The sequence below is a fragment of the Schistocerca gregaria genome, chromosome 6 (assembly GCF_023897955.1).
Source record: "Schistocerca gregaria isolate iqSchGreg1 chromosome 6, iqSchGreg1.2, whole genome shotgun sequence".
Lineage (NCBI taxonomy): Eukaryota > Metazoa > Arthropoda > Insecta > Orthoptera > Acrididae > Schistocerca > Schistocerca gregaria.
The window spans coordinates 126,281,841-126,302,488 of record NC_064925.1 but is presented as its reverse complement, the minus strand read 5'-3'; the positions used below and the strand labels follow the sequence as shown (position 1 = coordinate 126,302,488).

Sequence of the window (20,648 nt, the reverse complement as noted above, 5' to 3'; positions counted from 1 at the left end):
GTGGCCACATTATAAATCTAGCTGCGCAGTGGGTTGCCTTCAGTTGTGTATTCACTGAGTCATCACATTATTCCCATTTTATTGTGCTGGTGGCAGATTTCGCCATTTCTTGGGTTTTCATGAAAACACATAGAAATAAACCTGAAATTTAACACGTCTCCCTTATAACTTAAGAAAAATGTTTAAAATTCGATGAGAAGTTTCACACAATAAATGCAGAAAATAATAATACACATTTTTAAATAGGCGTAAAATCAATAAAAGAATTTCTCATAGCTTCATACAGATTACTAATCACATACAGATACGTCCGATAATTTGTAACTGTACATTTTTAGTTACTATGAAAAAACTTGTAAGATTTGTAACGAAAATCGAGCAGCGCATGCTATACATAATTGATACGTTAATAGTTCGCCTCTTACGTATTATCTATTGCATATGGACCAAATTTTTCGTTATAGACCTTGCTGGTAGTGTCATAGCTCTCAAGTACTCATACTGAACGAGTTGGAGCAGTCGTCAGCAAACTGGACTCGCATTCGGGAGTACGACGGTTCAGTCCCGCGTCCGACCATCCAGATTTAGGTTTTCTTAAATTATTTCAGGCAAATGCCAGGATGGTTCCTTTTGAAGACTATGGCCAACTTCATTAACCATTCTTCCCTAATCCTATGAAATCGATGACCTCACTGTTTGGTTCCCTCCCCGAAATCAACAACCGAGTATTCACAATCACTATTTTCAGAACTACTTGTGTGGGGCCACGAATCTGTATGGAGGTAGGAGAAAATATTGTGCTTTTCATGCAGTTTAAAACGTGTTATTGTAATTATTTGTTTTGTGTTAATAATAATTTTCCATGCAGGTGGAATTTAATTTTGGGATTTATCTTTTTCATAGCAAAGAGGAAGCTAGTAGATGTACTTTTTGTGTCCATCCTGTTTCTTTTCTTGTTGAGCAGAACAGCGACAGTATTGTGTTGGTTCTCATCGTACTCCAAAGACATTTTGAAAGTAAGTGTGTGTTTCGCTTTTGGCTCCAGGGCCACATATCTATTGAAGGACCTGTTCACTTTCCACCCTGGATCTTTTATTCACTATTCGTTTCCACCACTATCAGCTGGTTTCGGCTGTAAGTGATTTTCAACTATATATGAATGAGAATTTAGGAGTTCTATGTACTTACTACGGTAAGTCTGGAATTTCTTTAGTCAACATGTGTACTTCTAAGGCATATCTTTTGCGGTACAAACTTCAAAATAAATGGGTGCTAAGATTTTGTCTGCTCTCAGGTATTGTGTTACCTACCGTCATAACTAATGAAATGTGGTCTCTACCAAATAAACTTCTTTTTTGATGAATTGCGACATCGTTAGTGCATTTAACTGAATAAACCATAATTTTCCTGTCTCGGAAGTCTTGGTTGTAAAGTGGGCACCAATTTTGACCGTTAGGTGGAAGGATACTCTACAGTCCAAAGAGTAACTAAAGAACACAGTATACCCCGCTACCATCGGCACTATATGATCACATATGCCAACTAACGGGTGTCCAGGAAGTAAGGAAGAATTTGAATTTAGGGCTATTTTGTCGTGTGATGGTTGACAGCCACTGTTTTTTCATATTTATTATCTGCGACCCTTCCCATTTGTAGCCAGATAGTTTTTCTGTGGTGAGCATTATTTTCGCCATAGAGCAGATGATAGCTGAGCAATATATGTAAGTCATAAAAAGTTTTTACAAAAACAGTGAAAGTCCCACGGCAGCCCGCCGTGAATTGTTGTGACACTCGGACGTAATGCTGCTCCAACAAAATCATCTGTTCGGAAGTTGATCCGGAAGTTTGAGACCATGGGTTGTGTTTCAGACGATAAGAAAACAGGGCGACCGCATTCTATTCGAACACAAGAAAACATTCCTGTCACGCGTGACAATTCACTGCATGAAATCCTTTTAAAAGATCTGAAAATAATGCGTACAAGATGCAGCTAACCCAAAAATTGAAGCTTGCAGATGATGGAAATATACGTCGATTTGCTCACTTGGTCTTGGCTCGACAAACGGAGAACGAGATTTACACAAAAAGAATAATTTCCTCAGATGGGTCGCACACCTACTTCAGTCGGTACGTCAGTAAGCAGAAATGCAGAATTTGGGCTAACGAAAATCTGACACTGAAAGATGAAATTCGCCCTCAACGTACTACTGTGTGGAGTGGGTTTTGGGCAGGAGGAGCGATCGGCCAGTATATATTTGAAAATGTTGCAAGAGCTGCCGTCACTGTTAAGGGCGACCATCAACAACACATCAATTGAAGAGTGAAATTAAATGTGTTATTAACAGCGTCCCAAAAGATGTTTGTAAACGCGTCATCGAAAACTACATTGAACGCAATGCTCTTCGCTGCGCGGCCTGGAGTGGTCATACGGAGGACACAATTTTTCATAGACAAATGGGGGAAGTTACTTAATGTGTTTGTAAATGTTCATTTTCAATAAATTTTGTATGTTCTATAGTACTTTAATATTCGTCCCTACTTCCCGGATACACTCTATAAAGAACGCTTCCTGTTTGCTTAGGCTATGGAAGAATCTGGACGGTTCCTTCAGGTCAAGCCTTACTTGTTTGTCTATACTTGGTTGAGATGCATAGCAGTTTCCCGTCCATCTCCATCTCCATCTCCATTAAACATGTGAGTACGTTGCCATCAGGTTTGCTTGTTCTACTATTACTCTTCATTGTAGCATGATACATCATCTCCACCTTGTTAGACCTTTCATAGTGATGAGTAGCTGCAAAAGAAAAGTCTGATATATCTACAGCATTTGCGTATAGTGTGTGTGTGTGTGTGTGTGTGTGTGTGTGTGTGTGTGTGTGTGTGTGTGTGCTTCTTTCAATTGTTTCATTTAATGCTTGATTTCATAATACACTACTTACCCTTGTTTTTAAATGAGAAACATATCCCTTTATTGTGTTATGTAATGGCAGCCGCTAGGGGTTAGCTTTTCCCTTGCACGGTGTGGTCACTGTCAGCAAAGCTACAGCATATGAACCTCTCCTGTAGAGTAGTAGAAGAAATACACATTGTAAGGGATAAATTATTCAGTCACTCTAGTTGCGTGTCAATAAATTTCACCAGTTAGCGTCACCCATCACCTAATCAAATTTAACTAAAATAATTGCTCCATTTGCTTCTTTTTTCTTACAAGAGCTGGAAATTATCGACTAATTTAATATAGTACGACTCAAACTTTTCGTTATCTACATTTCTGATTTCCCTATTTGAAGAAATATTTGTTTTTGCCTATGTTTCGATTGTGTATCTTATTATTTAACGATTACATGAAATTCTAAACCAGTTTAGAAGCACTCTATCCTCTAAACCTTATTTATGGTTTCATGAAAAAAGATCGTTACTAAACAGTTCCATTTGCTCTTGTCAGCTCCATTTCTTTTTTTATTGTACTTGGGAGGAGGTTAATCAGAACAATCTACTCTTTTCAGTAAGTTCAACTATGGTATGACCTTTCTCATTTCTTGTATGGTGGCAACAGTTTCCCATTAGAGAGCTGTTGCTTCTTGCCCTACTGTTACATTAAAATCTTCTATTATCAACTTTTAGTAGGATTACCTAGCCATCATAAGTTCCTGAAGTTACTCTTGGAAATCTTCTGATAAACTTTTAAACACCAGAGAAATTGTTGAACATACAATTTGTTCATAAATCTCCGCCAAACGTATTTCCACCGATCCTCAATAATTTACTCTCAGAAGGGTCTCATAGGCGATGATCTTTGTGGCAGAACAGGGAGACACAATGCTTGGACACGGCTAACTTACTGGACTGCGAAAGGCGAGCGTGACGATCGTGCTCAGTGCTGTGTGGGTGTTGTGTGACCATTGTAGGCTTCGCCATACTCGCAACATGTTCTATAAATTCCAGCCCTCCACAATCGCAGGTCATCGTTTGCGGAACCGAGAAGAGCGCAAGTCTCTATTGGTGGGCTGAAGATTGTCTTGACACTATGTTTCCTGAAGACTATGGATAACGTCGACGAACTATTTCCGTCATATGGCAGCAACGCCCTGAACTGCAACTGCTACTTCTCCTCTTGAACTTGTGGGACGTCAACATCCATTGTCTTTGAACACAGACTGTAGCCGATCCAGCTCCTTCGCAAGGCTGTGCCCGTCAGACAACTTCCCACAATTCCTACTGCCGCAAAATAAATTCAAATTGATAAAATAAATGTCCCTGTGTCAAAAAAATTCATCCATAGTAAAACAAGAAAATTACACGAAAAAAAGCCCTTCGCAACGTTTCCCATGGCACCCTTAGTTCCTATATAATTAATCACATTCAATAAACCCTCTCAAAATACACACAGTATCCTACCTATTCTCTTGCGCGATATTAGTATGTAGGTCATTTTGCCCGCATCCCATACATTAGTTTCTGTATCCTTTCTCCATCTTTGGCCTCCTGTCTTCTTCCCAGACAGAAATGCTGGCATCTGCAGTAAGACGTGTGGAGCGCATTTGAAAGATCTAATCCCCACCACTTGGACAATGGTTCTCCACGTTTACCGGTAAAGTCAATTCCACAACTTGTGTATCCTGTAATATCACAATCACCATCGTCATCATCCCCTTCCAAAGAACAGGGGTTATAGCCACCTGTTTTGGATTCCATCATTCATTCACTTCTCATAAGGTATACCTAGTTCTCTCTTTCCAGTTGGCTGATAATTTTTTTTTTTGCAACCTGTTTCTATCATATTATCAAAATGACACATCTAGTTCATTCTATTTTCCATCTTATCGTTCACTGAAGGGTTTTTTAAATCTCATCCTTTCGTTTCATTAATTTTTTATTCCTTTTATTACAGACCCTGACATATCTCATGGAATTCAACTGTGCTCCACGTGTATGTGAACTTTTCATTTTCTTAGTGTTGTCCATGATTCAGAACCGTATACAATAGTAGGTATAAAGAAAACTTTTTGGAATTTCGCTTGTGTTTCCTTTCTTGTTTTTCTTCCCATAGTACTTCCAATTGTCCAGAGATAGCTTGAAACAGATTAACCTTCTTCTAAATGTCATTGTCGTAGTTATAAGTAATAACACGACCTAGATAACTGAAGTGAGATACATGTCTTGATTCGATATTTCATTATTATATTCGATCTGACAGCATTTTTCCTTTTGAAAGGCATTATCTCTGCCGTTTTTGCAGTCATAGATAAATTGTAGTATACTACATTTTTGACCTATCTTATACTGCTCTTTGTAAATTATCTTGTTTTTCCTGTATAATTATCTGGTGTTCAGCATATAAAGGGGTAATTATCTTTATACTTGACCTGTTTTTTTCCTAACTATATTTTGACTTCTGATTCGTAAACAGGTCACGACTATACAAAGAAAGATTGATATCACAACTTAACTTTATTCACCTGACCCTTCTGTGTATACAGACTAGTGACCATCACACACTGGCCATGTCAATACTCTGGCAATTTAGCAATACACCATCCCATTTTTTCCTGAGGCACAAGAACCATAATGTCCTCCTTCTGCACGAACTTCCACACATCCTTCAATGTTATAGCAAAGTTCTGTGTGGGTTCCTCATTTTTTCCTAAATTTAGGTTAATAACTCAATACGTTTAAGTCATTTTCCTTCTTTATACCACCACATATAATTAGAGACTGCTGTCATGCACTTTTGAATTACACGCAGTCACATCATATGGTAAGTAAACACCCCATAGTTCCTATTTCTCCGCTATGTAACAGATGGCACAGCTGTTTCATTGGCTCTGATGTGAAGCTGGTTCCTTGATCCGTGATTATCATCTCAGGGACACCAAACGTCAACAACCAGTCATTTCCCATCGCAATCACTTCCATACTCTTTAGTTGAAGATGAATGGCAATCACTGCGATCCATCACAAAAGAACAATAACAAGAGAAAACATGAGAAAATTTCTCAGATTAACACAGACATATGGATTTTTTTCTCTCCAAATAATGAACGCCTACATCGTAGATACAGTAATGGAAATAAAAGAAACATTAAGGAGTTGGATTAAATTTTGATGTGAAAGGAATTTAATTATAAGATTCATTGCTGTCCTCGCTATCCTCAGTGAAAATGTGGAGGAATTAAAGAGGATTCTGAATGAACTGTACGGTATAATGAGCATGGAGTATGACCTGAGAGTAACCGAAAAATAGACGAAAGTAATAAGTAATGAGGAGTAGTAAAATAAAATTATTGATAAAATGAATAGGTGAACTGAGGTTCACCTTGTAGTAGACAATGTGAAGAGATACTACCGTCCGCAGCTCGTGGTCGTGCAGTAGCGTTCTCGCTTCCCACGCCCTGGTTCCCGGGTTCGATTCCCGGCGGGGTCAGGGATTTTCTGTGCCTCGTGATGACTGGGTGTTGTGTGATGTCCTTAGGTTAGTTAGGTTTAAGTAGTTCTAAGTTCTAGGGGACTGATGACTATAGATGTTAAGTCCCGTAGTGCTCAGAGCCATTTTATTATACTACCACAATAACACGAGGTGGACGAAACTAGGAGCATTTAAGTAGTAGACTGTCACAGCAAAGGGGGCATTAGTCACTAATACATGCCTGCTAATATCGAACATAGGGCTTAAGTTGAGGAATATCTTTATGAGAATGTACGATAGGTGCACAACATTGTATGGAAGTGAATCATGGACTGTGGTAAAATGAAAAGATAAGATTCGAACCATCTGCTAAGTTGAAGAAAAACGCTGAAAATTAAATGGACTCAGATTTGTCGAGAAATGGAATGTATGGAGAACATTTACTGTGGGTCAATAAAGATTTGTATTTGTCTAACAAATTACCTTGCAAGTGCTTCTCTGACGTTTGTAAAAGATAGGAAATATTTAAAACCGGAATGAGAGGCGTCGGCAGTCTTATCCAGAACAAAGAATTCGTTTCATAAAACGTTCTCGGTTTACTTTGCCACGTCAAATTTGGATAAAATCCCAAGCTTTCGATGACTACCCCCGTCATCTTCGTCAGGGGTAAAACTGACTGTCGTGGGCCGGTGTGGGCTAGTCTATAAGAACTGTTGCCGATCGCTGTGTGGAACATCAGCGTTACCTGTGATACAGGTATCTAGAAAAATCAGCGGTGGCTGAGCATAGTTTGTTCATCAGGGAAGCAGTTGAAATTAGACTGTGTGAAAATAATATCAACAGAGACTCCGGATCTGCACTCTGCAATGCATGGAAGCGCTCAGTTGATAAAGAAAGAGTGCAGAGGGAGACTTCTTAAATTCCTCGCAGTTTTCCTTCTGTTGCGTTGGATGGCGCTGCAAGCAACGCTGGATAGAGCGCGCAAACAAAATCTGTGGACATAGAGTCCTCCACTTCCGTACTCGCCGTTTTCATCGTGACGTCATGCAGCCAATGAGAAGCCGTCCACTGCTCATAAAAGCGGAAGCCTTACCGGTGCACGACTATCATTTTTACCCCTGACGAAGTTGACGGAGGTAGTCATCGAAAGCTTGGAATTTTATCCAAACTTGACGCGGAAAGTAAACCGAGAAATTTTTATGCAAGGACTCCGTCGCGAAAGACATCGTAATCACAAAAAATTAGTTTTTTTTTACTCTTTAATAGTAATAAAGTATGTTACTGCTATTAACCACCTAATAATTTTTTACTTTTGATACTTGTAAGCTGTGCAGTATCTTGAAAGTGTATCAACGGTGTGACTATTTCTGTATACATGAGTTACCCTCTCGTTCTTGTAATAGTAGCTCTTCAATTATCTTTGTACTAATACATTCATTTATTAATCCTACAGGTCCCTTAATTATAGCATTACCTAATTTTGTTTTGCTGTTAGCACTGTTTGCCTGTAAATTCCCTATTTTCTGTGCAACAGCAGCACTGTAATTATAACTCTTCTCCTGGTTAGAATACCAGCTGACCTACTGGGATTCAAGTACCATGGACAAAATGACAACTAGCGTTATTTTATTGATTTCTGATTTAATTATAAGCTTATCCCTTAATTCTGTGCGTATTAAATCTATTACTCTCTGCCGGCACATCGGCCTTCTAAATGAGCTTCTTCTCTCTTCCGACCCTAACTGTATAGCGCACTAATTACTTTTCAACATTTGATACAGATCACCATTCCCAGCTAAATTTTGGCACAGCGAATACTCTCTGCTCCCCACTTCTTCGTAATCATTGCGACCTCCACGCTATGTGCGTCGGAAATGTAACCGACCCCGAGCTCTTCACCTTCTCCAGACACCTAGTAGGATGTGAACCCCTCCCAATGCCTCCCATCGATCTGACATACCGCCAAGCACTGGTGGAGTCCACGCCAGCCGTTATCTCTTCTTGCAGCGTTGTAGTCGAAACAACTCGCGATGGCTTTACGCTACAACGTCAGCAGACTGAAAAGTTACACATGCAACTAATATTCCGACTGAGTCTAAATGAATCCTTATACACTCTGGAAAGCATAGAAATATGAAATGCGGCGTATCCTAAAAGCATACCTACAATATACGTTATTTTTTCTACCCTACTCGAGCAAATTGCATGTTCTGACTGTATACAGCAATCAAAAGCGGGAGTGTAGTTGCATGTTCTGACTGTATACAGCAATCAAAATCTTTCCATCTGATCTCCAGACCAAATCCCTAAGTGAAATATTCTCTTTCACCTCTGAATCTAGGTACCCTTCAACTTGTTCCAAGCAAAAGTGTGTTATTCTTTGATAGGAAGATAGCTTTGTAAAGTGCTGATAAATGATCTTTTTGCTAGATATACAACAATATTCCCTCTCTACAAAATTTTTAAACTCCAGGCAATCATTATGCACCTGGGCTGGCAGTTCTTAAACAATTCTTACTCTCCTGCTCTTCAGGCAGTTCGATGTTTCAGCCAATATGACCACCTCCATGTACGCATTTCATGGAATTTGGTGTCCTGACTTCCCTCCAGTGCTATCTGCATAGTTTAACCACTAAGAAACCTACTTATAACCTTTCAAGCCAGAAGTTATTCACCTCACACAAAAAGCGGTAGGACGTCGACTCAGAGCGTTAAAAAGAGAGAATTTCTTTTCACAAAGCAGCCCAGCTGCTTCTCAAGGAATGTTAAGATGTTTATCCCTCACCGTCTGCGCCTCCTCTCACTTTCCTGGAAGGAGACTTCAGCACAAAACAGAGCCCTGTAGAATGCTTTGTCAGATTGTTTCTGCTTGCAACCCTCTGTGAGTGAAGGTGCAACATTAACTACTTATGTGAACGTAGCACTGCTTCCCAACAACGATATCTTGCAGAATGCATAGAAGTATTCAAAACTTGCAGGAAGGCGGCTGGCAGTTGCCAGCCCAGACAAAAGTTGGTACAGTGTCTGGTAGCTGTTATTAGCAGATGGCTTGCCTTGCACTTTGCTCTGAAGAGACAGGCCACAAGCACCACAGGTGGAGGTGTGAAAAACTGCTATCAGAAAGAAAAAGAAGAAGTAATTAGTATAAAGGAAGATGGTTTACTCATGGTTATCACTCATGCTAATGATTACAATTGTTAACAACTTTATTAACTTATAGGAATCAAGTTCCAATAGTAATGATTTTAAACCACATTACGAATAGTACATGAAATACCTAAGGCTGGCAATGGACTGCTATGTATCAACATCTGTCTGAAAACGAGAGAGTGTATTACAAGTTTGACAATGGTGTAAGAGCACTTCGTGCCAAAAACATTCAAAATTGGATAAGTTCTCTCAAGGGAACCTCCCCAAAGCATCCCCCTCATATTTAGTTATAAGTTGGCACAGTGGATAGGCCTTGAAAAAGTGAACACAGATCAATCGAGAAAACAGGAAGAATTTGTTTGGAACTATGAAAAAAATAAGCAAAATATACAAAATGAGTAGTCCATGCGGAAGTTAGGCAAAATCAAGGATTGTGTGAGCCCAGGACCGCCATGGTTAGCGTGAGCAGCTTTAGAAACCCAAATGATGTAACAAAATTTGTTACAGAAGACTATTTTATTTATTATTAAACTTTCTGCATTAGTGATTGGAACACTTAATTAAATATCACACATAATGCAATATTTATTAAAGAACCAGGTTTACAGAGATTAATTTTATCTTCTAAGAAGAAGAATCTAATTAAGTTTCAAAAATGGGAATTTTGGTTTCTGTATAGAACTTACATATTAAAGTAGCATCTTTAGCTTTAAACCAATGTCTATTTTTTCACTAATTAACGTTAATACTTGTTGATCATTACAAGTAAATTCATAGTTGGTAATATCTATAAACAACTGCAGTTCCACTGACATTCTTTTACATTTGTGTTCTTTATTCCTTTAGACTATAAAAATACACTATAAAATTTGGATTCATTGATTTATGTTTATTTGCATTTATTCACATACACTTTAGTTTGATTTAAATTCATTTGCTTACATTTACAGTAACTTACCATCATTTTTCGTGATTTACGTCTTTCAAATATCATTTATCTTCATTTTTCATTGATTTCGTCATTTAGCATTATTATAGTGACATATGATCGTTGCTGTGATTTAACTTAATTTTTTATTGATTTACATTCTATTACCACAAATTTTATTAAAAAAGGTTTACTATGAGTTATCATCTTTTATTTAATCATTTATGTTCATCTACCATCATTTGCATCTTATATTCATTTTATTGTTGCACATCGATTTATCATCATTTACAGTTATTTTTATTGCTTCACATACATTTACTCTCATTGGCCATCGGTTTATGTTTTTATTTTGAGTTACAGAAATTTGGCTTACCTTTTTGTTTATTTATTTTCATTTTCTAATTATTTAATGAAATTATTTTTAGTAATTTTAACATCATCAATGATACACTCATATTTTTATAACAACATAATGAATCAAATATAAAACATCATGAATCAGTAAGTCATTTTGTTATTTAGGCAATGGAATCAATATACAAGCGAATTGTATAGCTGCATTCAGTTGGTAAGCGTTTAAATGGATATAATCAATTATCTCTCATGGTTTAGATTCATCTATTACATTCATGATCAGTTATAACAATTTCCACAGATTTATTTTTTATGTCGTTTCAACTGACAGTTATACATCCTTAGTTACCAATTTTCAAATTTCTTAGTATCATATAATTACATGATGAAATAAGTGTATATTCCACTGTTTCATTAATATATACTGTACTTTTCTGATTATATGTTATGCCTGTCTAAGAGATATGGTTTAAATTTTGTAGAATATTATTATTTTAAATATTTGCTTAACTTCTTAATTTTTTACGTTCTAGGTAGACTGATTACATCTTTCCTCATTTTTTTCCGAAAACATACTAAATCCTTTAGAATATTACATGAGGAACATATATTTTCAAGCTTTTATCATGGTTACTCCCAGTGTCTTTATTTTCTATGTTAGCTTTTTGAAAAAAATCTACAAATATGATCATTGTTGAAAACATTACTTACAAATTGATCTGGGTTTCCCAAACTTTTTCCCATAAGCTGATATATTTTTTTCCATCACACATTTGCTACACATATATAATAACTTTCTTATATCTTCTGCAGTATTCTGTACAACATTATTATCACTGCCTTCATTTGAGTAATATCTACTCAGTTGATACTTATTTACACATTAATCCTTTTTCACCCAACTTTCTCCCATATTTGACAATTTGCTTCAACATGTTAAATTATGTACTTTTAACTGTGACTTTTGGTGCCACAATTGTCATTCATTTCACATTACTGTTGTTCATGATATTTTGTTTGTGGTGAAGGATAATTTACAGTTATTTATTTTCTATTCATTTACCTTCATTATTGCTTCATTTGTCTTAATATTTCGTTCATTTACCTCAATTTTTCATTTATTTACCTTCAATTTTTCATTTATATAAACTTTTCTATATTTATTTGTCTCAGTTTTCGTTGATTTATCTTCAATGCACGTCGGTTTTTCGTTAATATACCTTCAGTATCCTCAATTTTTTATCATTTTTCTGTTCACTTACCTCAATTATTCCTTCATTTCTGTTCAATTACATCAATTTTTTGTGTTTAAATTTTGTTGCTATAAGTACAATACTTTTGGCTAATTTATGTTCATTGAACTTAAGTTCCCACATTTACCATTTTCTTTCACTGACCATCACTTAACTTAATTTTTCATTTATATACCATGATTTACTATTGTCCACCATAATTTTTTAATTATTTCCCATGAGTTCATAAACATCAATTTTTTATTTGTTAACCTCAATCTGTCATTTCATTTACTCATATTTATTTCACTTACCTCAGCGTTTTGTCCATTTAGCTTCATTTGTCTTCCATTTACCCCATTTGTCTTTTTTTACCTTCATTTGTTATTGAATTACCTTCAATCAATTTTTATTCATTTACCTCAGTTATTTATTTATTTAATTCAGTTTTTCATACATCTAGCTCCATTTACCACAGTTTCTCATGATCACCTTTTTACTCTCATAACAACTTTTTGTCTTCATGTACCATAACAATTTCAAAGGTGTTGCCTCATTTTTTATTCATCAGCTTTAATTCTTTATTCACTTACCTCATTTTTTATTATCTCCACTTTTTATTTATTTCTCTATAGTTTTCATTCATTTACCTTAATTTGCCAGAAGTTTTGATGCTCAGTTTTTTCTACATAGTTTTTTATTCAGTTACCTACATAAACCTCAATTTTGTATTCATTACCTGAATTTTTTATTTACTTGCATTTGTTTATTTTTGTTTGCATTTGTTGTCCATTTGATGGTCTTTTGTTTACTCTCCTTTGTTTGTTGTACATTTCGTTTGCTATCCACTTTCTGTTGTATGTTTGCTCACTTTATTGTCAGTTTTTGTCAACTGTGTGAAATGGCGATTTGGAGTGAGCTGCCTTAATTACATATTGGTTTATCACCATTTTTATTCATTTACCTTCATTTTTCACTGACTATGGTCACTTTTAATTCTTTTACAGCCATTCACTTTATTTTCCTTAATCTGCATCTGGTTTCACACTTTCTCAATATTTGTTGGCGATTAGTTGGTTAATGAAATGTAAATGTTCAATTAAAATACAGAATTGTTTCAAAAAGTTATGGAAGTATTCCAAACACAGTGAAAATTGTTTAAAATTGCTTAAATGGAGTTAATTTTGTTTATTTGCTTCTATCGTCCAATTGAGTTGAACAATGAACTAAAAAATTTATTGTACATTTGTGCCCTAGTATGTTTTAAAACGTTTAGGAAAATTAATGAGCTGTAAAAAGAATTTTATATAAAATTCGTAGGATGTGATTACCTAAGTAGAATATGTGTAGAAAATATTTGTATGAGGATCAATAACGAATTTAAAATTATTTTGTCAAATTTAATTGTTTACTTAAATGTTTAATTGTTTGGAGATATGATCATTAAAAATAAAAATCTTCAGTAAGGTTGTTCATTACTTTTTAGGCAAACAGATTGACTATGACCCTACATCGAATGGTTAACAGGTTTTGCTTGGCCTAGTGCCATCTGTTCTAATTGCAAGGTAAATCGTTTTTAACTTCTGACTGAGTTTTCCAGCCCATTATTGGTCTTTAATGGCAAGAGGTTGGAACAAAATTTCTTGACAGTTCTAATAGCTTTTAAAATAATTTTTCAGCACACTGGAGAAATCCATACTTTCAGCTTACCTGACGCTTCGCAAAGTACACCCTTTATTCATAGACAAGGAATGTTCGGTCACTTCCGTGTTGCAACTTTTAATGTTATGATTTAATATGTACGTAAGTTGCTCTTTCTCACTATTGATTGTTGCTGTAATTTGACCACAACTGTATCGAGAACTTTATCTAATTTAACAGGTCTAACGTGATGATGTAGCTTCTCACTACAAAACCGATCGTTGAAGTAATTATTTACAACAGCACCAAGCGGTTACCATTCAAGACAGTTATATAAAATTATTTCTATGAATATTTTTAGGTGTTATTCGTCAATGTCCCACGACTTACCTCAGCTCTAACAGTAAAACTAAATAATATTAGACGTGAATCTTCACGTACAATTAAAGTTGATTATGATACTTGTTGCATGTCTGTGTACACTGCCTGTTTATGATACTTTTTATTGTAGCTTATCTAATGCAGCGGCACAACTTCTACTTTTCATAAGATTATACATCCTGCAATTTTTTTTCCAGTGATTGTAAAAGTATGCAAGCACTGCCAGTCTCCTCCGTTCGTGAAGTCGCTCACAGCTTTCTTGTATTTAAGATGTTCTCCGTTTATCGGTTTTACCTGTTGCCTCGTTTGCATTGCAGATGGTGTCGGTTCTAGTACGGCAGAGCAGAGTGCAGCAGCTGGTGGTGGACGTATTGAACATGAGGAAGCAGTTCACTGAAAACAGCGCAGTCTTACGCAAATCCTACCGCAGGCGCGCACTTATTGTGTGCGTTGCATGGGTGGTACGACCTACTACATTTGCAATATAATAGTTGTAATGAGATAGGTAAAAGAGAACGCACTAACATCTCTCTTGTGTTTGAAGACATTTTTAGCAATGTGAGTTTTCACTCTCCAACCTTTGGTTCTCAGCTAGTAAAACATATTATTAGTTCACGGTGATTGATACAGAGATCATACGAGAAATTTGTTTCACTGATATGTTGTCCAGATAGGAAGTAGAATGGTGGCCACAAGCAGTAAGAAGCACTAATAGTTTGGGAGTAGCAAACGAGAGAATAATGACAATCTTACATGTGGTATTTGAAGGCATTGTGGGTTGCATAAAACTCAGCGCTAGGAGCAGGTGATTCATCTTGTTTAGAAACATCAGAATAAGGTTTGTATCACCCCGATTCCCAGAAATTCTGAAGACAGACGTTGATTGTGGATATTGTATCACAGACACAGTCGCTTTGAATGTTCAGAGGTGTCACTAAACCCACCCGAAGATATAAACAACCAATGCATGAGAAGCGCTTATTAGAAAGAGGAGGTCCGACTGCCGATCAGTTCCAGTCATTCCATCAGGAAGGAGGTCAACAGCTCGTGTTGTCTGTAGTTCAACCATGTCTAAACGGTCAATAACGCGTTTGGACCACATCCCCATTGTTGCTTGTGCCACGAAGGGCTCTCAACAAGTGAAGTGCCCAGGCATCCCGGAGTGAACCAAAGCTATGTTCAGATATGGAGGAGACAAGAATTATCGATGACATGCTCCGTTCAGGCCGCCCAAGGGATACTACTGCAGTGGATGAGCGCTGACTATGGATTATGGCTCGGGGGAACCATGACAATTACGCCACCATGTTGAGCAATGCTTTTCACGCAGTCACAGGACGTCGTGTTTCCACTGTGTGCAATAGGCTGCATGATGCTCAACTTCACTCCCGACGTCCATGGCAAGGTCCATCTTTGCAACCACGACTGCATGCAGTGCGGCACAGATGGGCCCAACAACAAGCAAAATGGACCGTTCAAGATTGGCATCACGTCCTCTTCGCCAAAGGGTGTCGCATATGCCTTGACCAGACAATTGTTGGAGACGTGTCTCGAGGCAGCCCGGTCAAGCTGAAAGCCTTAGTCACACTGTCCAGCGAGTGCAGCAAGGTGGAGATTCCCTGCAGTTTTGGGGTGCCATTATGTGGGGCCGACGTACGCCGCTGGTGGTCGTGGAAGGCGCCGTAACGGCTGCACAATACATGAATGCCATCCTCCGACCAATAATGCAACCACATCAGCAGCGTACTGGCAAGGCATTCGTCTTCATGGACAACAATTCGCACCCCCATCCGGCAAATCTTGTGAATTACTTCCTTCAGGATAACGATACTGCCCGACTACAGTGGCCAGCATGTTCTCCAGAGATTAACCCCATCGGTCACGCCTGGGAGAGATTGAAAAAGGCTGTTTATGGACGACGTGACCCACCAACCACTCTGACGCATCTGCGCCGAATCGCCGTTGACGAGTGTGACAGTCTGTACCAACAGTTTCTTGATGAAAACTACTTGATGCCACGACTTATACAGGCATGTACCAATGCAAGAGGACGAGCTACTGGGTATCAGAGGTACCGGTGTACAAAGCGGTCTGAACCACCCCCTCTGAGGGTCGCGCTGTATGGTGGTACAACATCCAATGCGCGGTTTTAATCAGCAATAAAAAGGGCTCAAATGATGTTTATGTTTATCTCCATTGTAATTTTCTGTACAGGTTCCGGAACTCTCAGAACCGAGACGACGCAAAACATTTTTTGATGCGGGTGTATAGGGTGCTTCATTTTAATCACAAAGGGGAGTAACTCGTGATAGTTTTTGTTGTTGATGTTGTGGTCTTCAGTCCTGAGACTGGTTTGATGCAGCTCTCCATGCTACTCTATCCTGTGCCAGCTTCTTCATCTGCCAGAACCCACTGCAACCCACATCCTTCTGAATCTGCTTAGTGTAGTCATCTCTTGGTCTCCCTCTACGATTTTTACCCTCTACACTGCCCTCCAGTACTAAATTGGTGATCCCTTGATGCCTCAGAACATGTCCTACCAACCGATCCCTTCTTCTGGTAAAGTTGTGCCACAAACTTCTCTTCTCCCCAATCCTATTTAATACTTCCTCATTAGTTACGTGATCTACCCATCTAATCTTCAGCATTCTTCTGTGGCACCACATTTCGAAAGCTTCTATTCTCTTCTTGTCTAAACTATTTATCGTCCATGTTTCACTTCCATACATGGCTACACTCCATACAAATACTTTCAGAAATGACTTCCTGACACTTAAATCTATACTCGATGTTAACAAATTTCTGTTGTTCAGAAACGCTTTCCTTGCCATTGCCAGTCTACATTTTATATCTTCTCTACTTCGACCATCATCTGTTATTTTGCTCCCGAAATAGCAAAACTCCTTTACTACTTTAAGTGTCTCAATTCCTAATATAATTCCCTCAGCATCACCTGACGTAATTCGACTACATTCCATTATCCTCGTTTTGCTTTTGTTGATGTTCATATTATATCCTCCTTTCAAGACACTATCCATTCCGTTCAACTGCTCTTCCAAGTCCTTTGCCTCTGACAGAATTACAATGCCATCGACGAACCTTAAAGATTTTATTTCTTCTACATGGATTTTAATACCTACTCCAATTTTTTCTTTTGTTTCCTTTACTGCTTTCTCAATATACATATTGAATAACATCGGGGAGAGACTACAACCCTGTCTCACTCCCTTCCCAACCACTGCTTCCCTTTCATGTCCCTCGACTCTTATAACTGCCATCTGGTTCCTGTACAAATTGTAAATAGCCTGTCGCTTCCTGTATTTATCCCTGTCACCTTCAGAATGTGAAAGAAAGTATTCCAGTCAACATTGTCAAAAGCTTTCTCTAAGTCTACAAATGCTAGAAACGTAGGTTTGCCCTTCCTTAATCTAGCTTCCAAGATAAGTCGTAGGGTCAGTAATGCCTCACGTGTTCCAACATTTCTACGGAATCCCAGCTGATCTTCCCCGAGGTCGGCTTCTACTAGTTTTTCCATTCGTCTGTAAAGAATTCGTGTTAGTATTTTGCAGCTGTGACTTATTAAACTGATAGTTCGGTAATTTTCACACCTGTCAACACCTGTTTTCTTTGGGAGTGGAATTATTATATTCTTCTTGAAGTCTGAGGGTATTTCGCCTGTCTCATACATCTTGCTCACCGGATGGTAGAGTTTTGTCCGGACCAGCTCTCCCAAGGCTGTCAGTAGTTCCAATGGAATTTTGTCTAATCCGGGGGCCTTGTTTCGACTCAGGTCTTTCAGTGCTCTGTCAAACTCAAAGGGGGGACTCGTGATAGAGATTACTTAAAAGTTGCAGATCGCATAGAAGACCTCGCATTACTGCCAATGGTAGTGACCTTGACCGTTATTTTCTAGGTGATTTGTAGCTTAATCTGATTTTGTTAGATGGGAACCCTAGTAACTGATGTAAGAGTTGAAAAGAGCAGCACAATTTACATATAAAGTGATGTTTTCTTAACAAAGGGAAGACGTTCTTGCAGATGACGCTTAGTCCGAGAAGCAAACGGTTATGTACACTATGTCATGAAAAGTATCCAGACACCTGGCTGAAAATTTCTTACAAATGTTTGGCGCCCTCCATCGGTAATGCTTTAATTCAATATTGTGTTGGTCCACCCTAAGCTTTAACGACAGCTTCCACTCTCTAAGGCATACGTTAATCAGGTGCTGGAAGGTTTCTTGGGGGAATGGCAGCCTATTTTTCATGGAGTACAGCAGTATGGATTGGTATCGATATCAGTCGGCGGGCCCTGCAACGATGTCTGCGTTCCAAAACATCCCAGAGGTGTGGACTCTGTCCAGCTCAGTCCATTACAGGGATGTTATTGTCATGTAACAACTCTGCCACAGGCCATGCATTGTGAACAGGTGCTCGATCGTGTTGAAAGTTGTAGTCGCCATCCCCGAATTGCTCTTCAGTAGTGGGAAGCAAGAAAGCTTAAAGCGTCAATGTAGTCATGTGCTGTGATAGTGCCACGTAAAACAACAAGGGATTCAAGAGCCCTCCATAAAAAACACGACTACACCATAACACCACCGCCTCCGAATTTTAATGATGGTCCTACAGTCACTGGCAAATGACGTTCACGGGGCATTCGCCATACCCACACGGTGCCTTCGGAACGCCACATTGTGTTCCGTGATTCGTCACTCCACAGAATATTTCTCCACTGTTCAATTGTCCAGTGATTTCGCTACTTACACCATACGAGGCACCGTTTTGCTTTTACCGGCGTCATGTGTGGCTTACGAGCAGCCGCTAGACCACGAAATCCAAGTTTTTTCACCACCAGCATAACTGTCATAGTACTTTCAGTGGATCCGGATGCATTTTGGAATTCCTGAGTGATGGCCTGGACAGATGTCTGGCTATTACACATTACGACCCACTTCAGCTGTCGGCGGTCTCTGTCAGTCAACAGACTAGGTCGTCCTGTACGCTGTTGTGCTGTACGTGTCCCTTCACGTTTCCACTTCACTATCTCATCGAAAACAGTGGACCAAGGGAGGTTAAGGAGTGTGGAAATCTTGCGTACGGACGTATGACATGTGACACCCAATCACCTCACCACGTTCGAAGTCCATGAGTTTCGCACAGCACCCCATTCTGCTCTATCACGATGTCTCATGACTACTGAAGTAGCTGATATGGAGTACCCGGCAGTAGGTGGCAGCACAATGCACCTAATATGAAAAACGTATGTTTTTGGGGGTATCCGTATACTTTTGATCACATAGTGTATGGTACTGACTTTATACCGTAACACAATTTACGCGCATAATAGTCTTGTTTACGTAGTGAATTTGAATCAGATGAAGTAAATATTAATTTCCACTATGGGGTCGTATTGCCGAAGACCGTAGCACAGTCTGTACGGCTGCTCTCGTACATCGCCGCTGGGACAGTGGGCGAGAGAACGCTGCGGCGGCAGCGCTCGACCTTCGCGGAGCGCGCGTTGAGACAAAGGTGTCGCCTACGTCCGCATACAGGAACACCATTCTAGTTTCAGTGCTAATCTGCGCCATTAATTCGTCAAAACGGCATTCCTGTTTTGCTTTATTTGGTTGAGTTACGTTCCTCCAATGGCTAACTTCACTCCAAATAAAATTGTAGACTTGATTGAGATTTTATCAGAGTGCCAGAGTGTTATGTCTGCGCTGCCGCACTTTATACTAGACCTTTCCCAACAGACGACAGCCGGGCGTGGACAGGAATATGGCAAAATGGTAATCGTGGCGTAGTCGTTAATACAATGGTCCAGTGGCCTCAGCCCAGGATGAATGGGTTACTTCGTGTACGTCGTCTTCATGAACATGGAGAAAGTGATAATCGTGGCGTACTCGTTAATACAATGGTCTATCTACAGTCTTATATTAGCTCAAGGGAAGCTGGAACGGAATTAGGATTATCGAAGGCAGTGGTTTTTAGAATCCTGAAGAAGTGGAGTTTTCAGCCTTACCATACCACATTAACACAAGAACTAACGTTCGAAGGACGCCATGCGTCATCAAGAGGTGTTCACATCAATAATGTTTTAGGATGAAGCCACATTTACACTAGTGGCCATTAAAATTGCTACACCACGAAGACGTCGTGCTATAGACGTGAAATTTAACAGACAGGAAGAAGATGCTGTGATATGCAAATGATTAGTTTTTCAGTGCATACACACAATGTCGGCGCCGGTGGCGGCACCAACGTGCTGGCATGAGAAAAGTTTCCAACCGATTTCTCATACACAAACAGCAGTTGACTGGCGTTGCCTGGTGAAACATTGTTATGATACCTCATGTAAGGAGGAGAAATGCGGACCATCACGTTTCCTACTTTGATAACAGTCGGATTGTAGCCTATCGCGATTGCGGTTTGTCGTATAGCGACATTGCTGCTCGCGTTGGTCGAGATGCAATGATTGTTAGCAGAATATGGAATCGGTGGGTTCAGGAGGGTAATACGGAACGCCGTGCTGGACCCCAACGGCCTCGTATCACTAG

General features: G+C 38.9%; 1 protein-coding gene across 1 annotated transcript in view; it reads left to right on the top strand.

The window, feature by feature from the left end:
- Positions 1-20,648, top strand: part of LOC126278760 (odorant receptor coreceptor-like) — a 126,148-nt gene that overhangs the window by 60,505 nt on the left and 44,995 nt on the right. Inside the window, exon 3 of the mRNA XM_049979036.1 lies at positions 14,413-14,556. Coding sequence (XP_049834993.1) covers positions 14,413-14,556 — 144 coding nt within the window. The remainder of the gene's footprint in view (positions 1-14,412; positions 14,557-20,648) is intronic.